Source organism: Bactrocera oleae, chromosome 2, assembly GCF_042242935.1.
Source record: "Bactrocera oleae isolate idBacOlea1 chromosome 2, idBacOlea1, whole genome shotgun sequence".
Taxonomy (NCBI): domain Eukaryota; kingdom Metazoa; phylum Arthropoda; class Insecta; order Diptera; family Tephritidae; genus Bactrocera; species Bactrocera oleae.
This window is the reverse complement of record NC_091536.1, coordinates 44,358,049-44,380,359: the sequence shown is the minus strand read 5'-3', so window position 1 is coordinate 44,380,359 and position 22,311 is coordinate 44,358,049. Positions and strand designations below refer to the sequence as shown.

Below are 22,311 nucleotides of genomic sequence, written 5' to 3'. Positions count from 1 at the left end.
GATCCAACTTTTCACACCCGAACGGACTGAATTATATAAGTATTATCTATAAGTATTTTATATTTTAAGCCCTTTATTATTAATTAATTATGTCTAGATTAAGTAGAAAATCTGTATTACTAAGTCGTCTTCAGAATAGAAGACGTATGAGAGTTCTTTATGCAAACTCTCTATATAAAGATAGTGAGCAGTCACAAAATACTATAAGTCACGCTAATCGTAGGTTAGATTCTGATGTACGTCTGTTCCAACAAATTATCAATACAAATCAACATACAATAGAACCAAGTATGAAAATCTCGAGGTACGGTCTTTTGAACAAAATTTATCCGAGGTATGTTATGACGAGCAAAGTAGGAACACAAGGGATCATACAGAACTTCGCGCAAGCAATCCTGAGTATAGGAACTTAGAGCGCATTCGTGATCAAATGTAAAGTGAACCTGCAAGGAGAGAGGAGCGTGATAGAGAAACACAACGTCGACAACTTAGTAGAAGGGGTATGAAGGAAGAAATTTTGAATCAGAGACGTCTTAGACGAAGTCAAGTTCGCTTTCGTAGAGATAACCCGGTCAATAGGCAAATTGAAAACCAAAGGCAGTCCCAACGATTCCGATTAATGAGAGAAAATAATGTTATAGAAGATGATTAAAGTGGTTATTTAACAGATTTCATAAACATTTCTTTTGCTCTATTCTATTTGCTGCAACGGATTATGGTTTTCACACCAAGTTCGTAAATTAAATTTCGAAACTATTACACAAGGTCAACCGAATGCTGCATCCGTCTTCTTTTTAATGCTAAAATTTCCTTTGGAAAATAGAAATTACAATATTTGTGCTACTTTCAAAAATGCGTTTTTAAAAAATAACGTTTCAAAAATATGTTTAGCTAACGGTTTAGACTTTTCTGAAATATCGGATTGGTTGAAAAATTTAACCCCAATTGAAGAACGTCTCATAATGCCTAGATTACCTTTTATGACAATCCGTCCGTTAGTATATCAAGGTCAGAGTTTGCTCAAAGGTGCTGTTGTTAATATACCAATATCTGTTAACAATATTGGGACATCTCTACCAAGGTCCTCATGTGATACAAATTCACTTAAGAAGTCGTTACGAGTACAATGACGATTACGTGATCGATACACCCCGCAAAGATAATGGAAACTTTGCAGTTCTTAGTGAATACCCCTCTGTATCGTGAGCACAATATACATATTAATGAGGACTGGATTTCAGAATTTATTAACCAAGAAGAAGTTCCGTTTGTTGCATTTGCAGAGGATTCCCGATTGGTTCAATCTTTTCACAAGGAACGAACTTCTCATGATAATCCCTCAGGTAATAATATTCCCACCAGTCTTTTAACTTCAGAGCTAAGTCCAGGCGGTCAAGAAACTTTTTTGTACAATATTCCTGTAGAAAACTTAGACTATAACCGTTTAGTTATAGCACCAGGTGAAGGATAAAGACCAATTGACATAATTCAAGATAATAATTCAGAAGAGTTGCCATTTCGAAAAATATACGTTGGGCAGAAACGTACATGCTCTGAAACATATAGCAAGGTAATACGTTCTGAAATTCGCCGTTTTGACGGAAGAGCGTGTACCATTCCAAAGTTGTTCTATGATTACAAAAAATTAGAACTGCTACAAATTAAGAATAGTACATCAATTTGCCTTTGAAAGTTTTCAGGTCGCAACCGAGTTACAGCCCAAAATCTATTAAATGAAAACTTTGTTCAAAAATTGATTCAACACGATGATGGTTACAAGGTTTTGAAAGGCGTTAGATCCTCCCCTGCGCTCTGGGAAGCTGAGAAGAAAAAAGATATAGCTATGATTCGCCAATTTGGGCTTCCAACCTTCTTTATCACTTTATCGGCTGCAGAATCTCAATGGGTTGAGCTTTTGGTAATTATCTCTAAAACTGTTGATTCTAAAGGTTTTAGAAGAGAAAGCCAACAGTTTAACAACCCAAGATAGATATCGCTTAATTTGGTCAGACGCGGTTACTTGTGCTAGATATTTTGACTACCGCTATCGACAAATTCTTAAGCTTTTAAAAGACAACGCCGGCATTTTTGGAGAGCATTTTGTCGGACATTTCTACTGGAGAGTGGAGATTCAAATAGAGAGGTTCCCCGCATGTATTGGCTGTAATGCTCCCAGGATCAACCTTCAAGAACCTCATCATTCCCTGATGTCATTAGTTTTATTGTCAATTAACTTTCTACAGATGGTTCAGTCAGCCTCTTAGAAAATTATTTGGGGTAACAATAGCATTACCACAGACGGGCTTCTACCAGGGAAATAAAAGGGCAACAGTTTTGTCGTCTTGGTATACTATATTCACCAATGTATTCAACGCAAATACTGTTACCTCTTACAGAAACAAGTCAAAATTCGGAACCACAAGGAAAGCATTTTTAAAATTCAAAACGTTTTTAATTCAAATATGACTAGAGAAGACATTTCAAATCTAAGGGATTTTGAACATTTCCTGTCTGATAGTAGAATAAATATGCTTTTTGATAACTATTTGTTAGCCCTTAGATCAAGTTTATCAAAACTTAAAACTTTTCTAAAAAGAAAAGTACAGGATCGCTTTATAAACGCTTATAATCCTCTGATTTTGAAAGTCCATAGAGCAAATATGGATATCCAATATATTATATAATGGATGCATATGCTTGCTGTTCATATATAATTTATTATATTATATTAACAAATCTAACAGATTAATTTCTGAGCCCTTAAATTAAGCTATATCAGAGGTAAAGGTTGGAAATTATACTATTAAGCAAAAACTTAAACATATAGGTCACAAATTTTTATCAGGCACAGAAATATCTGCACAAAAAGCAGTATATTCCTGCATTGGGCTCCATCTTTCGGAAGCAAGTAATGCTGAATAATTTATAAATACCTCTCGACCTGAGGAACGTGTTCGATCGGTGAAACCTAGAGCAGAACTTCAGAACCTTATTTCAGGTCTTAAATATTCGTAGTCGGTATTTTAGACCGTTATGTTCAAAGATCCGATCAGTGAGAAACTCTTTGTTTAGTTGATTTTGCATCTAAGTATAAATATTTTAAATCTAGTAGAAGAGCACAGGACAGTGATCATGAAGAAGAAGAGAGGAAAGACGATAATTTACCAGAAAGAGACCTCTTAAAGACGGTAGCGGTTTTGTGAAAAAAAGTACCAAACTTTGCATTTTTCGGTATAGAAGGTTTAACCCAGATTTGGCCAGAGTTGAATATTTCCGCGAAATGGCAATGCTTTATTATCCAAGCAAGATCATATTGAAAACGATAATGAGCAGACTGGCATAACACATCGTATTCTAATTCAGGAGAGTCAAAGAAAATATGATGTTTTTGAACCAAGAGAACTTGAAAATGTTCTAGAAAGTCTTTATAATGAAACAGACTTGGAGGAAGGTGCTCAAAATGAACTACCTATCGTGGAAAATGAGTTCAGAGTGTTGGCACTTCCAGAAATAAACCTAAATATAAATTTGCTGGACATGGTGAAGATTCAACAGATAATGGAACTAAATCTGATTGCAATATTAGACTTATAGGGTAGTTTCCCTTTAATTTCAGTTGAGGAATTATTTTCTTTAGTTCAAAGTCTAAATACTAAGCAAAGAACCTATTTGACACATTTGATGCAGCAGCTAAAAACAAATCGCCCGTTTTATGATTTCATTGGCGGCGGTGCAGATGTAGGAAAGAGTCGTTTGATATCTGCAACATATCAAGCTCTTAACCATCGTTACAATTGTACACCTGGATCCAATCCAAGTTTCTTAAAAGTTCTTCTTTGTGCACCTACGGGTAAAGCAGCATTCGGAATAGGTGGAATGACCCTTCATTCAATATTCTCTTTACCTGTTAATCAGTTGAGTAGAGAGTTGAGGCCACTTAGCAATGACACAGTTAATTCATTGTATTCCAGACTTATCGATTTAAAATTAATCAAAATTGATGTAATATCCATGGTAGGTGCTCTTATATTTAGCTCTGTTGATGCGAGATTAAAACAAATTTTCAAAACAGCCCCTTCGGTGGTATACCGATCATAGTTTTTGGTGATTTGAAGCAACTCTCACCTGTTGGAGATAGGTGGATATTCTCTCCTAATCTCAATGATGCGTACAGCACTGTAACTGGTTCCCCTTTGTGGGAGTTATTTAAATACTTTAAATTAACAGAAATAATGAGACAACGGGAGGATCAGGCCTTGGCAATTGCATTAAACGATAAGGCATGAGGACATATCACTCATTGAAACTCGAGTAGTTAATTTCGAGGAAGTTCCCGATGATGCCATACATTTATTTTGGTCCAATGAAGAGACAAATAATTTCAATGCCCTTAAGCTCAGTCGAATCTCAACTGAAGCTATCCTTTCAACTGCAAAATACTCAGTTAAAGGAATTGATATAAGTGAAAATGATAATATTTTGGAAAGAGTTAAATTTGTCAAAACTTCTGAAACGCAGGGACTGCCCTATCAATTGACACTAAAAACCTCCGCCAACTATATGATTACAGTGAATATAAACACGTGTGATGGCTTGGTTAATGGGACAGCGGGACAACTTATGCAAATTGATTTCCATTATTCTTTTTTAACAATTCTGTGGATTAAATTTTTGGAATCTTCTGTTGGTTTGATAGCACGATCAAAAAAGCCTCATCCTTTATAAAGTTCTTGGACACCAATTGCAAAAGTTCTAAAAGTTTCTATATAAAAGAAGTGAACAAATTTCAATTGAAAGAAATCAGTTTCCAGTTGTTCCGGCTGAGGGACTATATATTCTAATAACTATTCATAAAAGCCAGGGTGCCACATATATTAAAGTTGTAGTTCATACTCGACCCAGAATGCCTAGAGCTTCAATTTATGTCGATTGTAGTCGAGCTACTTCTGCAGAAGGTCTATTCATCAAGGGAAATTGTATTCCTCCTAACAAATTTTCTGAATCGGATCCTGTATTTAGGGAACTGGGGGAATGGAACGCTCCGACAAAAAGTTTAAATTTTACGATTTCCCGAACAATAGGACATTTAATTTTATTCCATAACGTTCAGAGTCTCACGCTCACATTAATGATATAAAATGCGACTGTTTGATGCTATCCTCAGGTATTTTATGTTTTGTAGGAACTTAGAGTTATCCTTGCGAAAGTTTTGATATACCAGAATTTACTCCAACTAACGAGCTGAGGATAGAACGGAAACAAGCAACAGAAATAAACAGGGCATTATAATATTTGCAAAGCATAGTATTGATATCTCTATAGAATCAAAGGCTGTAAAGAAATATTAATATTCTGGTTCTATATAGAAATTCAGCTTTCTCTGTCAGACATTTAACTTCAGGAAATCCTTACTTTTGAGTTAGGCAATCAAAATGTGCTCATACGCGTAAATCCATTATTCATCACCTGTCACAATTTCACAGGCATGTTTTGAAGCACCGCTGTCTAATTTTTTAATACTTATATACAATACCAATTGACACCCGCCTTGTTTTGAGCGATTGACAAATTGTGTGGGATTCAACGTGAACAAATTTTTCTTACTGCCAAACATGCAATGTTGAACGTATGTTAGTCCCACTAATGCCAAGTATTATATAATATAATATATTTGGTCAAAAGTTCATGCAAGAACTTTATTTGGATCGGCCAGTTTGTATGGAAGCTCTTTGCTATAGTTGTTCAGCTCAAAACCATTATTTCATTGTTCATTGTTTTTAAAAATATTCTATACATATTCTCCATTAAGATCTATACACTTCCACATGGGTTTGAACCAATTGTCGAAGCACTTGTGCCACTCTGATTGAGGTATCTCCAAAACATGCCTTCTGAACGCATCAAATCGATGTTTTGAGTGCTCAAAAATGCAGTTGTTTCAATCGATGTGTGAGATCTCGTTTGTTCAGTTTTTCTAAAAACACAGGGAACCATTTGCTTGGAAGTGCTTCGGGCCCGAACAAGTTTTGTTTGGATTCGGCACATCTTGAAACAACCATATATTCGCTTGCTGTTTACTTTCGGGCCCATACGCGTAAATCCACTATTCATCACCTGTCACAATTTCACAGACATGTTTTGAAGCACCGCTGTCATATTTTTTTAATACTTATATACAATACCAATTGACACCCGCCTTGTTTTGAGTGATTTACAAATTATGTAGGGTTCAACGTGAAAAAATTTTTTTTCTGCCAAACATGCAATGTTAAATGTATGTCATTCATGCAATGTTGAACGTATGTTAGTCCCACTAATGCCAATAGTTCTCTTAATCTTATGATAAGTCACAAGATGATTTTGCAATATCAATTTGCGCACAGCGTCAACGTTTGGATGACCTTCATGAAATTCGCGTTGGAGTGATTTACGACCTAAATTGAATTCACTAAACCATCGATAAACACTGGTCTTTGATGGAACCTCATCACCAAAAATGTATTAGGTTAATCGATGCACTGTTACTGAATTAATCCACATCGAAAGTTGTCAAAAATAATCGCACTAAAATGTTCACGATTTAATTCAATCCAACACAAATAGCGTTCGTATGTCAAAATTTTCTGAGTATGTAAAACATCAAAAATGTTAAACTTTACGATAAAGTTGTGAGTTACCAGATTGCATGGGGTAATTCGTGGACCGATTTTACACATTTTTCATTAACAATTTGTATCCAGTGTTTAATGTTGACTTAATTTTCCTAAGACATCTTACATATTTACCCATAAATACGGTGAATAAAGAGTGTTTACTCTTTCCGACGCATTTATTTATTGAGTTTTTGTACTTTTCGTAGTTTCATCGTTATTTAGTGAGTGGATAGGGTCATCCGATTCGTCATATTTTCATACTGTCAGAGGTGGAGCCAAAAGGATTTAGCCTGAGGAAATTTGGTTGGAATATCCCTAGTGGCTTGGGAGATATACACTAAGCCAAACAAATAGTCAATAAGATGGAGAGATACTCACCGGGAAGTCGCCTCGTCATCCTGAACATTTATATATACATAACCTTATACCTATCTCTATTAGTTTTAGGAGACACAAATAAGCGTTAGGTGAACAAAGCAATTATATTCTGTAGCAACATGATGAAAAGTATTTAAAACAAGTAAGGAAGGGCTAAGTTCGGATGTAACCGAACATTTTCTACTCTCCCAAAGTTAAATGGTATACTCGTTTGAGATTTCTTTATATATTTTCATAATTAGAAGTAGGAACTGTTGCCTTAGTTATTTACATCCACAGTGAAAATAGTTAGAGCAATTTGTAAACTAAATTTACTCAAATTATAAGAAATCATTCTTGTGTTTTTTGTATACGCTTATAATTGATTTTATATAGAATGCATTACAACTGTAATGAGAACTATGAAAAGAAATCGTTTTTGTGCAATTATACATGTTTAGCTTAAAAATAATAAATATTAACAACTTTAAAAATTATATTATTATATTAATTTATATATAAAATTTACAATATTAAACATAAATTTTGATAAAGATTCTTATACATATATCTAAATTATACTTCTTTTCTCCTTATACTATTTAATTTCTATCATATATTTATACAATAATGTCTTATATAATAACAAATTATACATATAATTTAAATTTTCTTAATTAGATTATTTACATATTTTTCTTAAATTTGTCTTAAAAACTACTGTCAAAATTGCTATACCATTTTAATTCGCTTATATTTGGAAAAAAAAATCAAGAACTATTGCACAAAGTCTGAAAACTTTAGTTCGAAATAGAGATACAAATACTGTCATGATAGCTGTGTACTGTCTCAAACGTAATTGCATTAACATGGGAAGGATCCATGTTTGAAAATGCCCAATCAATTTGTGTACCGGCAGGTGTAGTTGAATATTTTGCACCAATGAAATACAAGTTAAAACCATCTTTTAGTTATCGCCCAGACATGATACCCTCATGCTTCCTAAAAAATAGTGCCAAATATATTTACTTGCCTTTGACAAGGATATTTAATTCCTCTCTTAAACACGGTATACCTATTTCCTTCAATATGGAAACAGTCATTTATAATCCCTTTGCATAAAAGTGGATTTAGATCCAACATTGAAAACTATAGAGGTATCGCAAAACTATCAGTTATACCTAAACTTTTTGAAGCTATCATCACTGACCATATAACCTTTTCGATTTCTCCGTTAATTTCCTCATCTCAGCATGGATTTCGTAAAGGGAACTCGACTATAACAAACTTACTTGAAACCATGTTTCAATGGGTTTTAGGGTACATAAGCATACTGATGTTATATACACAGACTTTAGCAAAGCTTTCGATAAAGTAAATATCTCGATTCTCAGACATAAACTTGATCTGCTGGGCTTTCAGCCAAGATTCCTTCAATGGGTATATTCCTATCTTTATAATAGAACACAACGAGTGATATTTGAGGATAAACTTTCAGATACAATTAATGTTTCTTCTGGTGTTCCGCAAGGTAGTCATCTTGGCCCGATTCTGCTCTTGTTGTTTATTAACGATATCTCTTCAGTAATAGAATTCTCAAAAATTTTATTATACGCTGACGATGTAAACCTTTTTAAATCATACACTTCAACTGAGGAAAGGTGTCTGTTGCAAACAGACTTAAACAATTTGGTTGCATGGTGTGATAGAAATAATTTGCCATTGAATCTCAATAAATGTAAGACGATGTGCTTTTCCCGTAGATCTGTGCACCCCTCTTCTTATGTAATAAAACACCATATTCTAGATTAAGTTTTAAACTATGTTGATTTGGGAGTTAATATGGACCCTAAGCTTAATTTCAGTCTTCATATTGAAAGCAAAAGCTGTCCTCAGTTTTGTTAAACGTTGGTCTAAAGAATTTAGAGATCCGTATATTACTAAAACACTTTATACAACTTTGGTTAGACCTATATTGGAATATATGGACAAGTTAGAGTCGGTTCAAAAACAATTTTTACTTTTCGCCTTAGCGCATTTCCGATGGGACGCTAGGGTAAGTCTACCTCCATACACTATTCGTTTAAAACTTATTAATCTACCTACACTTTCTAGTCGTAGGGAAATGCTTGGCATAACATTCTTAGTGAAACTTTTGAATGGAACTGTTTGCAGTTCTTTTCTCCTGTCTGAAATTAAATTTAATATCCCGGTTCGCCTTTCGAGGCAGTTTAGACCTTTACTGCTAAAATCCTGTAGATCAAATTTTGAACTAAACGAGCCATTCCGCCGTATATGTCATGATTTTAATTCTCATTCCAGCACATTTGACTTATCTGACTCACTTTTTAAAATTAAAAAGACTTTATTGTTTTCTCTTAATAAATGAAAATGTAACAATTTATTATATTGTAACTTTAGATCTTAGCTGTTGAAATTTTTGTTTCTGTAGCTGAGCAGTTTTAGATCTCAACACTTAAAAAACTCTCTTGCCTTTTATGACTCGGCTAATTCCGCACCTATGCGGATTGCGCCCCTCGCGCCGGTTGGGCGGGAGGAGGGTAATCGTTGGGTTATTATTATTATTAAAAAAAGTTTTTTTCTTGGAGCAGATTTCTTATTGCAGTCCCTGTTGGCAGTAAACAAACTACGAAAAGTAAAAAAACTCAATGAATAAATGCGTCGGAAAGAGTAAACACTCTTTATTCACCGTATTTATGGGTAAATATGTAAGATGTCTTAGGAAAATTAAGTCAACATTAAACACTGGATACAAATTGTTAATGAAAAATGTGTAAAATCGGTCCACGAATTACCCCAGCTTCCATATACTACACATAATTTTCTTTAATCTAGCATTCGTTTCTCAACCCTAGTGTTGCAATCTGGTAACTCACAACTTTATCGTAAAGTTTAACATTTTTGATGTTTTACATACTCAGAAAATTTTGACATACGAACGCTATTTGTGTTGGATTGAATTAAATCGTGAACATTTTAGTGCTATTATTTTTGACAACTTTCGACGTGGATTAACTCACTAACAGTGCATCGATTAACCTAATACATTTTTGGTGATGGTGAGGTTCCATCAAAGACCAGTGTTTATCGATGGTTTAGTGAATTCAATTTAGGTCGTAAATCACTCCAACGCGAATTTCATGAAGGTCATCCAAACGTTGACGCTGTGCGCAAATTGATATTGCAAAATCGTCTTGTGACTTATCATAAGATTAAGAGAACTATTGGCATTAGTGGGACTAACATACGTTCAACATTGCATGAATGACATACATTTAACATTGCATGTTTGGCAGTAAAAAAAATTTGTTCACGTTGAATCCTACATAATTTGTAAATCACTCAAAACAAGGCGGGTGTCAATTGGTATTGTATATAAGTATTAAAAAAATATGACAGCGGTGCTTCAAAACATGTCTGTGAAATTGTGACAGGTGATGAATAGTGGATTTACGCGTATGGGCCCGAAAGTAAACAGCAAGCGACTATATGGTTGTTTCAAGATGTGCCGAATCCAAACAAAACTTGTTCGGGCCCGGAGTTCTTGCATGAACTTTTGACCAAATATATTATATTATATAATACTTGTATATACGAAATTTGACACAGATAATTGTTCACGACGACGCAAGATAAATATCTTTTTATACCTTTTTATATTTATCGAGTTTTTTTTGTTTTGTGATTTGCCTTTAGCTTTGAGAGCGGAGCGAATTAAATATTACCTCCGTACTCTCGTTTGCCCCTCGCAAAATTATAAAAAATAGAAAACAAAAAAAAAATTAATACTAAATTGTATAACTGTCTCCGTTTCATATATTGAGATTTTCACGAGAAAATAATTAAGTAATCGGTGCATATATACTATTCAGAATAACTTCTTACCCGATAGTTTATAGGCCATTGCCAAGGTTTGCTTGTTAGTTCTCCTTCCTTCGGCTTAAGTCCGGCGTTTCCTTGAAACATTACTGCATGAGATTCCACAAACGTTGAAAAAAAACTAGGGGCGTACATGTTGAGGTTGACAGTTGATACTAGAGTTGAAGAAAATAATATCGTATGTACCATAAGAGAGACGGAAAACGTAAATGAACAATTATTATTGCAATCGTATTTGGTAGCTCAATAATATTATATATGGATATTATAGGTTGGTTATATCAGCCTCATGTCCACCATGTTAACACACCGTTTCACAAGGCGCAACACTGACATCCCCCAACTCAACAGAATTGGAAACACTAACCAGAGAACTTAAAACAATGAGAAGGTGCAGGTTCGACAGCGAACAATTTGTAGGAATTTATCAAGGAGTTCACCACATATGCACGAGAAACAAATAACATTTCTCGCTTTTATAACAGCGGTGAATCTGTAAACATACGCTCTCTTAACATAACCAAACGGCGAATATTGAAGAGAATACAATATGTATGCCAAACTGGGAATATTGATATGCCATTTGAAATATATTCCCTTTTATTGAACTATTATTTATTATTTTTTAAATTATTTTATGTTATATATCAAAATACTTTTAAATTATTACTAATAAAGTATTTTGATATATTTCTTAAAATAATTCATTAATTGTAATTGACACCATTATGGAGTCATAAAAGTACAGAATTGTGTTTTGCCGTTGGTATTTCACATTCATGCTTTAATTTTTCTTTTCAAATGCATGTGTAAACATATGTAACAGGACATACATATATTATGTCGTTTACACATTTGTATGTATTTTTATGTAGATATGTACACTCATTACTTCATGTGAAATTTCCGTTGACACATTTTTTGCTTTTATGTCAAAGAGTCAATCTGTCGAAGAACTGACGCGACGACACATTTTATCAATGTAGCATTTGTGCAAAAAAATAATAATTTATCAATTTTTCATCATAAAAATCGTTTATATGGCAAAAAATAATCATGCATATGTGAAGTGGCATTTGTATTTCTTGTTTTCTCATTCATTTCATTTCATTTTTCTCTTTATATTGGTAGATACGTATTTTGTCAGAGAACTTTGTTAAAAATTCTCATTTCTGTTAAATAACAGCAAAACTATACAGAAAGTGGTGAACTCCTTGATCTCAAATTTTCAGCCAACCAATCGAGCATCATACAAAATTCAATTTGCACCTTCTCATTGTTTTAAGTTCTCTGCACTAACATACTCGCAAACACCACACACTTATATACACAGAATGCACCACACTATCTAAAAACTCTACACCATCCAACTAACTTAAAGGAATTGACCTCGGTAAAGATGGGTTTTTGTCACTGGATTTCGTTCGACCAACTCCCTCGTTGAACCACCGGCTTTTATCAAAGATCGTAAAATATAGAAAAGGTGCAAATCGAGTTTTGTATGATGCTCAATTGAATGGCTAACAGAGCTGAAAAACACCGAGTGGGAATTCCCCATTTTCTAACATATTCGCTGGTATTTAACAGAAATATGTAAAAACGACTGTTTATAGTACATACAGATATTATTTTTTATGATAAAAGATTTAAGAAATTACATATACTTTTTTCACGAATGTAGCATCAATGCGAAAGATTAGGCAAAAACTGATTTTGTGTTTGTTTACTTATTACGGTGTCACAAAAATAAAAAAACTTTAAGTATTTACTTAGTTTTTAGTACCGATATTTAAATAATATTTTTAACTTTGAACGTAAAGTATATGATGAACAAGAACAAGACAATGCACCGACATATACCACATATACAGAGATCATTGTTATAACAAACAAGTAACGAAAGGCTAAGTTTTAAGGGTGTAACCGAACATTTCATACTATTTAAGGATCAATCGATTGTCGACGAAAGAGTGAATGGACTACAATCAAATTTGTTATATTAACTTATCTTGAAGGTCACAGACTAATTTTTTTGTTTTTTTTTTTTGTAGTTTTGTTTATTTGATTAAAAATAATAAACACAAGGTCATAGACTCATTTTTCTACTATAATTTACTCCCGTCAGCGCAAATTATACTTAAATCATTAGGTATATAGGAATGGAAGGGCTGACTGCATTAATTTTTGAGAGTTCGTTCGGTTTTTTTATTGATTTTGATTTTTTTCAAACATGCGCCATTTTGTTTATAAACTTGTTGCCAATGAGACGCTAACTTCATTATACCCCTCTCGTAAAACGCTGCGTCCCTATTGGCAAAAAACTTGGAGAGCCAATTTTCACAGGCCTCTCTTGAGGCCAACTTCTCACCATTAAGCGCGTTCGCCATGGACAGGAGAAGATGGTAATCACTTGGTGCCAGGTCCGGACTATAAGGTGGGTGCGTCACCAAAGACGTGTGTGGCCTGGCGTTGTCCTGATGGAACACAATTCGGCCTCTGTTGATCAAAGATCGCCTCTTCTGGATGAGTGCTGCCTTCAAGCGGTCCAGTTGTTGACAGTAAAGGGCCGAATTAAGCGTTTGGCCATAGGGGAGCAGCTCGTAGTAGATGATTCCTTGCCAATCCCACCAAACACACAGCAAAACCTTCCTGGTCGTCAATCCGGTCTTGGCCAACCTCTGGACCGCTTCCCCGATCTTTGATCACGACCGTTTGCGCTCGATGTTGTCGTAAGTGACCCATTTTTCATCGTCAGTCACGATCCGCTTCAGAAACGGGTCGATTTTGTTGCAGATGGAAATTCGGTCCATCATGTTTTTTTGCGTTAGTTCGTGTGGCACCCAAACATCGAGCTCCTTTTTGAATCCAAGGTTATGCAAATGGTTCCAAACGGTTTTCTGGCTTATCTTTAGTTCCTCAGTAATTAAATAAGTGCTCACGTTACGGTCTGTTTCCACTATTTCCATGATTTTATCGCAATTTTCGACGATAGGCCTCCCGACGCGTGGTGCATCTTTGACATCGAAATTACCGGAACGGAACCTAGAAAACCACTTTCGGGCCCATAAACGAAATTGCTGCTTTTTCGCCTTGATCGAAGAAAAATTGTAAAATATAGCGAATTTTCTCTTTGCTGGTGTCCATTTTTGACGAGCGCTCACAACGTACTACGTCAATCAATCGCAAAACTGTCAAAGACAAACTTTTAGCGCGAATAAACACGTTTTCAGCGCCGTATAGTATGACATGATGCGACACGTAACACTGGTAGTATGGACAATAACGCCATCTCTTTGATAAAAACCGAACGAACTTTTTACTTGACCTAATATAATATAAATATTAACATATGTATGGGGTAAAGTCAGCGGGGGGCTATGGGAGCTAAGACAAGTTTTCATCCGATTTTATTCATTTTTGGCACAAAGATACACTAAACACGCTTTCTCAATTTGAATTTAAATAACTCTCACATTGCTATATGGGGGCTAAGGGAAGTATTGATCCGATTCAACCCATTTCTCATACAAGGGTATATTGTTATCAAAAAAACATTTTCCCCGAAACTCAATTATTATCTCACAGATTGACTGATATTTTCGGCAAGAATCCTTAGGCTCTGTAATCCATATTTCCGGTATCTGCGGGCTTGAGTCCGATTTTGACAATTTTTAGAGCTGATATGGAATACCTTAACGAAAATATTCGTACAAATTTGTATACCGGTATATTAATTAGCGCTTGATTTGTATACTGGAAAATGAAAAAATTAGATGGAATTTAAGTTGTGTTATATGGGAAGTAGACGTGGTTACTGTCCGACTTCGCTAACTTTGGCACTGTTACATGGGAATGTCAAAATAAAATTTTATGTACCAAATTTGTCCACATTGTTACATTGTATACTTGTGACAACTGCTCCAATAAAGCAGTTTTGCGACATCTTGGATATAAAATTTAATGTCTCTGACGCATTCCGTTGTTGATTCAGTCTGTTAACATCCGATTGCACCTATTTTAATGCTGTCGCAAAAAGTTTCGAAATGATTTGTCCTGTGCAAATTTGGGTCTTATGGCTTGAATGGTTTGGGTGATAAATATATTAAACCTATTGGGGAGTGTGACTACACCCGCTTTTAAAAAAATTTCAAACCACAAGAATCCCTTATTATTGTGATTAGTTGTACCAAAATACAATTTTGTATCTTGATTTGCGACGTATTTTTGGCAATTTGTAGATTTTTGATTGATGGGAGTTTGTGGGCGTGGCAGTGGTCCGACTTCGCCCATCTACGAACTCGTCCTCACCTTTTTATCAAGGAACACGTGTAAAAAGTTTCATTAAGATATTTTAGGTTTAACTCAAGTTATCGCTTGCACAGACCAACTAACGGACAGATAGACAGTCACTCGGATTTTAACTCTTTCCATCATGCTAATCATGTATATATATATGTAAGTAATATTTTTAAACTATACATACACTATATATTTTTAAACTTAACAACTTAATACTTAATTTACATTATAAAATTTCAATGTTTGCTTAAGAACTGCACTAAACTCTCGATTACAACTTCTACCGAAGGTTATCTTGATTTTTTTTACTCATAACGTATAAGAGCGTATTAGAGATATTTATTATTTGGGTGAGTGTAGCAATGCCACTTGTATAACCGTATATCTAACTCGATTATTTGTAGGTGATACAAACAACCATTAGGTGAACACACCTATTATACTCTGTAGCAACAAGTTGCGAGAGTATAAAAAAAGAAATAATAAATTTTGAAGAACATTTATTAATATTATACTATTGTCAAAACAATGTCAAAAATTAATGCAATCACCATCTTTAGTTTCTGCCCCGAATATACCTTATGTAATAATTTTTGACTTTCACTTGACTTTAAACCGTTTAGATTGGTCCAAATGTCTGATGTTTTTATGAAATTAAGTGGATACGTTTTTTGAGAAGTTATAAAATTATATTAATGGTTTGGCATATAACATAAATACAAATGGTCTCGTTGTAAACCTCATATCCCTAATAATATATAATATAATATATAATAATATATATATAATATATAATGAATTTCGATTCTTTGGTTGATGTTTTCCGTATCAACTCATTATATTAAATTTATCCTCTTCGGTCAAGTTTATGTCAGATAAATCTTATTTAAGGATAATTTTAATATAATTTTCGCTTACGGTAGGTAAAATATAGTCATAAAACTAATTGAGTCTATGACCTGTAATAACTTATATAAATAAATAAAAGTAAAAATAAAATAACTTAATAATATACGAAATTTGATCGTAATTCACTCCCGATTTCGTCGACATCTACATTTTTATACACATGCAACTGTTGCTACAGAATATAATACTTTTGTTCACCTAACGGTTATTTGTATCACCAAAAAATAATCGAGTAAATATAAATGAGCAGGATGACGAGACGAGTTGAATTCCGAGTGACTGTCTGTCTGTTCGTCTGTGTCCGTCCGTTCGTGCAAGCGATAACTTAGTAAAACTTAAAATGTCTTTATGAAACTTGGTACACGTGTTTCTTGGTAAAAACGTGAGGACGAGTTCGTAGATTGGCGTAGTCGGAGCACTGCTACGCCCACAAACTCCCATCGATCGAAATCTATAAATTGCTATAACTACGCGGCAAATTAAGATACAAAATTGTAATTGGGTACAACTAATCACAATAATAAGGGGCTCTTGTGGTTTGAAAATTTTTTAAAAGCCGGTGTAGCCACGCCCCTCAATAGCATGGGTGAAATCGGATGTTAACCGACTGAATCAACCACGGAATGCGTCAGAGACAATAAATTTTGGTTACATTTTTGGTACATAAAATTTTATTTTGATATTCTCATGTAACAGTGCGAAAATTTATCGAGATCGGACAGTAACCACGCCTACAGCCCTCATATACCAATCTGGGAGTTATTGCAATGAAATTGAGAAATCGTGTTCTTCTAATCACAGTGTATCTTTGTGCCTAAAATGAATAAAATCGGGTGAAAACTTGCCCTAACCCCCATATAATTGATATTCAGGAGTTTGAAACGTCCGGCTGACTTTACTCCATATATCTGTTTATATTTATATATGTATAATATTTAAGCAAGACGGCGCAACATGTCACATAGCTTGTGCCACAATCGATTTATTGAAAGAGACGTTTGGTGGCAGCCTAATTTCACGTTTTGGACCTGTGAATTGGCCTCCAAGATCTTGTGATTGAACACCGCGCATTGATCTATGCGCATAAGCCAAAAACGCTTAACCATTTGGAAGACAACATTCGCCGTGTTATTGCCGATATACGGCCATAAATCTTGGAAAAAGTCATCGAAAATTGGACGTCCAGATTGAACTACATCCAAGCCAGCCGTGGCGGTCATATGCCAGAAATCATATTTAAAATGTAATGCCACAAGATTACTTTTCGGATAAATTAAATTCATGTCAATCGAATAGTCCATCGTTGTTTTATTGTAATTTAAAGTTCTATACTTTTAAAAAACAGTCGTTACTTATATACATTTATTCGTCAATATGTAAGATATCTTAGCAAAATTAGGTAAACACATATGTGTATAATCTTAGTACGGAAAATGTGTGGTATAGGCACATTAATTTTCCCGACTCCCTTATACTAAACCTCCTTATTTTCGTTATTCTAGTTCCGGTTATTATGCGGAATCCTCTCCTCCGGTCGTTTGGGTTGGAGAAAGATAATGGGTATGTTAATTAATATTAATCTTTGGTTCAGCCATTAAACTTTAATAAACAAGTAAGGAAGGGCTAAGTTTGGATGTAACCGAACATTTTATACTCTCGCAAAGTTAAATGGTATACTCGTTTGAGATTTCTTTGTGGATTGACTGCTATTTTCGTTAGAAGGTCAGCTATAGGTATTGGGGTCCACATATTTAGTACTTAGGGGCTTGAACAGTTTTGGTTCGATTTAGGCAATTTTTGGTCACAAGGTGGCATACTTTAAACGCATTATTCAGGCAAAGTTTTACCCCGATACAATCATTGTTGCTTGATATGTATAGTGGAAAGTGAAAGAATCAGATGGAATTTAAAATGGTGTTATATGGGGAATAGGCGTGGTTGTAGTCCGATTTCGCCCATTTTCGCACTATAACATAGAAATATGAAAATAACGTTATGTACCAAATTGGTTAAGCAGATCTAAAGATATGGGTTTTCACCTAAAAGTGGGCTGTGCTACGTCCACTGTCTAATTTTGAACACAGTTCCTCTAAAATCATCTCATACCATCCCAGAGATAAAATTTAATGTCTCTGGCGCGTTTAGTGCTTGATTTATCGCGCATTTAGTAGTTTTTAACAGTACCGTTATATGGGGAGTGGTCGGAGTTGCCACCCATTTTCACAAAGTCAATAGAGATGCTAAAAACATTTGTTCCCAGTGAATTTTGAATTATAGCTTCAGTGGTATAGGAGATATGCACATTAAACCTATTAGGGGGCGGGACCACGCCCACTTTTTAAAATAAAATTTAACTGCAGATGCCTCTTCCTAATGTGATCCTGTATACCAAACAACAGTCTTGTATCTTATTGTGCAGCTTAGTTAGGACAATTTATATGCTTTTGATTAATGGCGTTTTGTGGGTGTGGCAGTGGCCCGATGACGCCCATCTTCAATACTAACCGACTTACGGTACTAAGAAATATTTGAACCAAGTTTTATAAAGATATCTCAGTTTTTACTCAAGTTACAGCTTGCACAGACCAACGGACGGACAGTCACCTCTAGCAACAAATTGCGAGAGTATAAAAACGTGAACTTCGGTTGCTAGTTTGTATATATATATATATATATATATCAACTCAGCTCATTATCCTGATCATTTATATATACATTTTATGGGGTCTCCGACGTATCCTTCTGGGTGTGACAAACTTCGTGTCAAACTTAATATACCCTGTTCAGGATATAAAAATGTAGCGAAAGAATTTAACGTTCATAATACGGTGAAATCGCGAAATAAAATTTGGTATCTTATTAACTTATATTGCAGGTTATGTACTCATTTTGTTTTTTTAATATATTTTAATCGTGTCAGCGATATTAAAATCATTTTCAAATAAGATATATCTGATATAAACTCAACCGAAGGGTCTAAATTTAATATATTGAGTTGATGTCCAAAACGTCAACCAGTAAATCGGAATTGAATACATATATTACTAATATAAGGTTTCGAAAAAGATTTAATCCAATTCCATATTAAACGCTAAACCACATACCTTTTATGAAAACTTCTACCCCTAATTTCATTACAATGTCATTCATTGTGACCAACCTGAACGGTTTAAAGATAAATGCAAGGCGGAAACACTATATAGAGTATATTATATAATTATACTAAGTTTTGACATTGCTCAAAAGTACTTGAGAACATATTTTCAAGCATTTGCATAAATTTATTATATAAATCACACACTGACCGACATATTATAAGCATAAGGTATGCTAGAATAAAATATAACATCACTATTTGTGGTATATGGGAGTTGGAGTATTTTGTCGACCAATTTCATGTACATATGTACACACATATTTTTGGCATAAAACTATGGTATATTTTTATTTGATCTGATTCAACCCATTTTTGTATTATCAGAAAAGACTACCTCCCGATACATTCATTCGTGCTTAATTTGTATATTGGAAAGTGAAAGAATCAGATGGAATTAAAAATTGTGTTATACTTGTATGGGGAGTAGCCGTGGTACTCTGTAGCAACATGTTGAAAGAGTATAAAAATAATACTTGAATTGTAGAAATGATCTCAATTTTACATTTACCTATTCAATATGCTTAAACTACGCAAATGCTGCTTTACTATCTGGCAACACCTTTTTTTACATCTTTTTTTTAAAGTCTCTGGGTGCAAGTTTGTGTGCCATATCGTGAAAATCAACCCGAAGTATATTAATGCTGTGTGCATCAGATGGTTCTTGGAATTAAATTCAATCAGTTCCGAATCCACCAATTTCTCTTAATAACATGGTACAAGAAGTCGGTAGTAAAAATATTTGTATAATAGTCTAGCAGGTCCAAGGATATCGTTTTCAAAAATATTGGAAAATAATAGAAATATGTCAAATTGTCAGAGCGTAAAAAGAAGACGCTATATGTAACTGATTTTTCAGTAAAAGAAAATTTATATTTAAAGTAAAGATAGATTCTGAAAACACCTCTAAAAAATCTCATTCCACTCATTTAACTCCTAAATTTAGGGGAAAAGTAGAGAACGTATACCTATCATAGAGAAGGTTCAATTGCGGAACAGCGTGTGAATTGTCAAAACCTAACAAGATTCTATTAGTGGGTTTTACCACAGCTAACAGTGGCGCATGAACAGAACTGAGCATTGTATGAAAATTATGCTCAGAGACTTGCTTTGATATTACAGATGCATGTTAGCATTTTGGCTTATATTTTTATATGCTTATATGCAATCATATATATTGATATTAACATCATTTAGCGAAATTTTATGAATACATGCAAAACTGATAAGACTCTATTAAATTATGTTCAAAATAATCTTTATAGTCAGTTTGGGCATTTAACACAATTATATAGTTTTTACATAATATATGTACTTTCCTAATAAATATTTTGTCTTATAATTGTTACTAATAGAGATTAAATTTATTACAACATATAAGTACATACAATTTTTATCATATTGATCTTATATAGTCATATGTTTTTTTTTTTTTTTTTTAAGTAGGGGAAGCATCGAAAGCCGAAGTGCGGAACTTTAATCCGCTAAACCTAACCTACTCCCACCGCATATCCCTCCCACGGAACCACCTGATTAAGTATTACTTCGTGGGGGTGATAAGACATTTAAGTCGACTACATTGTACGGACTGACGGACGCCTAATCTGTTCTATATGTCTCAGTTTTGTCATGATTGAGGCTGCCGCTACGCTGACAGCGTTCCAGTTCTCAGTGGACTGACACATGAGTGTAGTCAAATTTTCCACCGTAAAACTACCACCAAGTATAGTTTTTAGTTTTTCTCTTATGCTTACAAAGCGAGGGCAGTAAAATAATACATGTTCAGAGCCTTCTAAGCACTCTGTACACGTCGGATAGTTCGGACTAGTGTCTCGATGGAATCTGTACAGGTAGCTTCTAAAGCATCCATGTCCACTTAGTATTTGGGTAAGGTGGAAATCCAGATCCCCATGTCGTCTGTCTATCCACGAACGGATGTCCGGTACGAGTCTGTGTGTCCACCGTCCTTTGGGTTAGGTTTGCCAACGTTGCTGCCACATGCTTTTGTTTCTCTCTTCTTTTTTGGATTCGATAGATATCTCTGCTGATAACTTGTATACTCGCGCGAATTCGTCACCCTGGATCTCAATGAGCATCATACTGGCTATTACTTCAGCAGCCTCGCTGGATATCGTTTGGAAAACCCTGATTACTCTTAGTGCCGAAAACCGGTGCACTGTGTTTATTTGTTTGGCATATGCTTTAATGTTTAACGCCTGGATCCATATTGGCTGGAGCACACGCAGCTCATCATTCTTGATAAGGCGTTGAGGATTTTATATGCTTTACCCGAGGTGTATTCTAGGTGCTCCTTAAATTTAAGCTTTGAGTCTATTATTACTCCCAGGTTCTTTAGTTGTGACTGTGATTGTATCTCACACTCCCCTATGGTGAGAGATATCCTTTCTTCCACTTTTCTCGTACTTATTAGGAGAACTTCTGTCTTGTGTTCGCCAGTACTAGGCTCCTTGAGGAGAACCATTGCCGCAGACTGTTTACGCATTCATTGCATTTGCTCCGGAGGTCATCTAGATGTTTAGTCACTGCTACCACAGTAAGGTCATCCGCGTATGCGATTAATTTCACGGCTTCTGGTTGATTTATACTTAGCACCCCATCATACATCAAGTTCCATGGAATGGGGCCTAAAACCGAGCCTTGCGGTACCCCACTCGAAATAGAGTAGCTCTTGGTGCTTTCATCGGTGTCGAATATTAGTCGTCTGTTTTCAAAATAACTTATAATAATGTTTATAACATATTGAGGAGCGTGTATTATGTTTGCCTATTTTGCCGAGTTGAAGGCATTCTTCACATCCAGGGTGATCAATGCGCAATATTTTTTTGTCCCGCCTTTCCACCTTTTTCCACTTACTGCGAATTTCACAGTGTCAACGACATTGTTTAGTGCGTCAATAGTGGACCTCTTTTTCCTAAAGCCTTATTGTCTTTCTGATAATCCGCCGGCTTTCTGGATTGCTAACTCCAAGCGGTTTCTTACTATGCTTTCGTACACTTTGCCAATCGTGTCAAGCATGCA

At 34.8% G+C, this 22,311-nt stretch overlaps 1 protein-coding gene across 4 annotated transcripts in view; it reads right to left on the bottom strand.

Moving 5' to 3' along the window:
* tw (Protein O-mannosyl-transferase 2) overlaps positions 1-22,311 on the bottom strand; it is a 240,925-nt gene that overhangs the window by 174,070 nt on the left and 44,544 nt on the right. For all 4 annotated transcript variants that reach the window (XR_011398013.1, XM_070113053.1, XM_070113051.1 and 1 more), the window contains one exon: positions 10,917-11,065. Coding sequence is in view for 3 of the 4 variants with exons in the window: in XM_070113053.1 (XP_069969154.1) it covers positions 10,917-11,065 (149 nt within the window). In the remaining variant the exon portion in view is untranslated. The remainder of the gene's footprint in view (positions 1-10,916; positions 11,066-22,311) is intronic.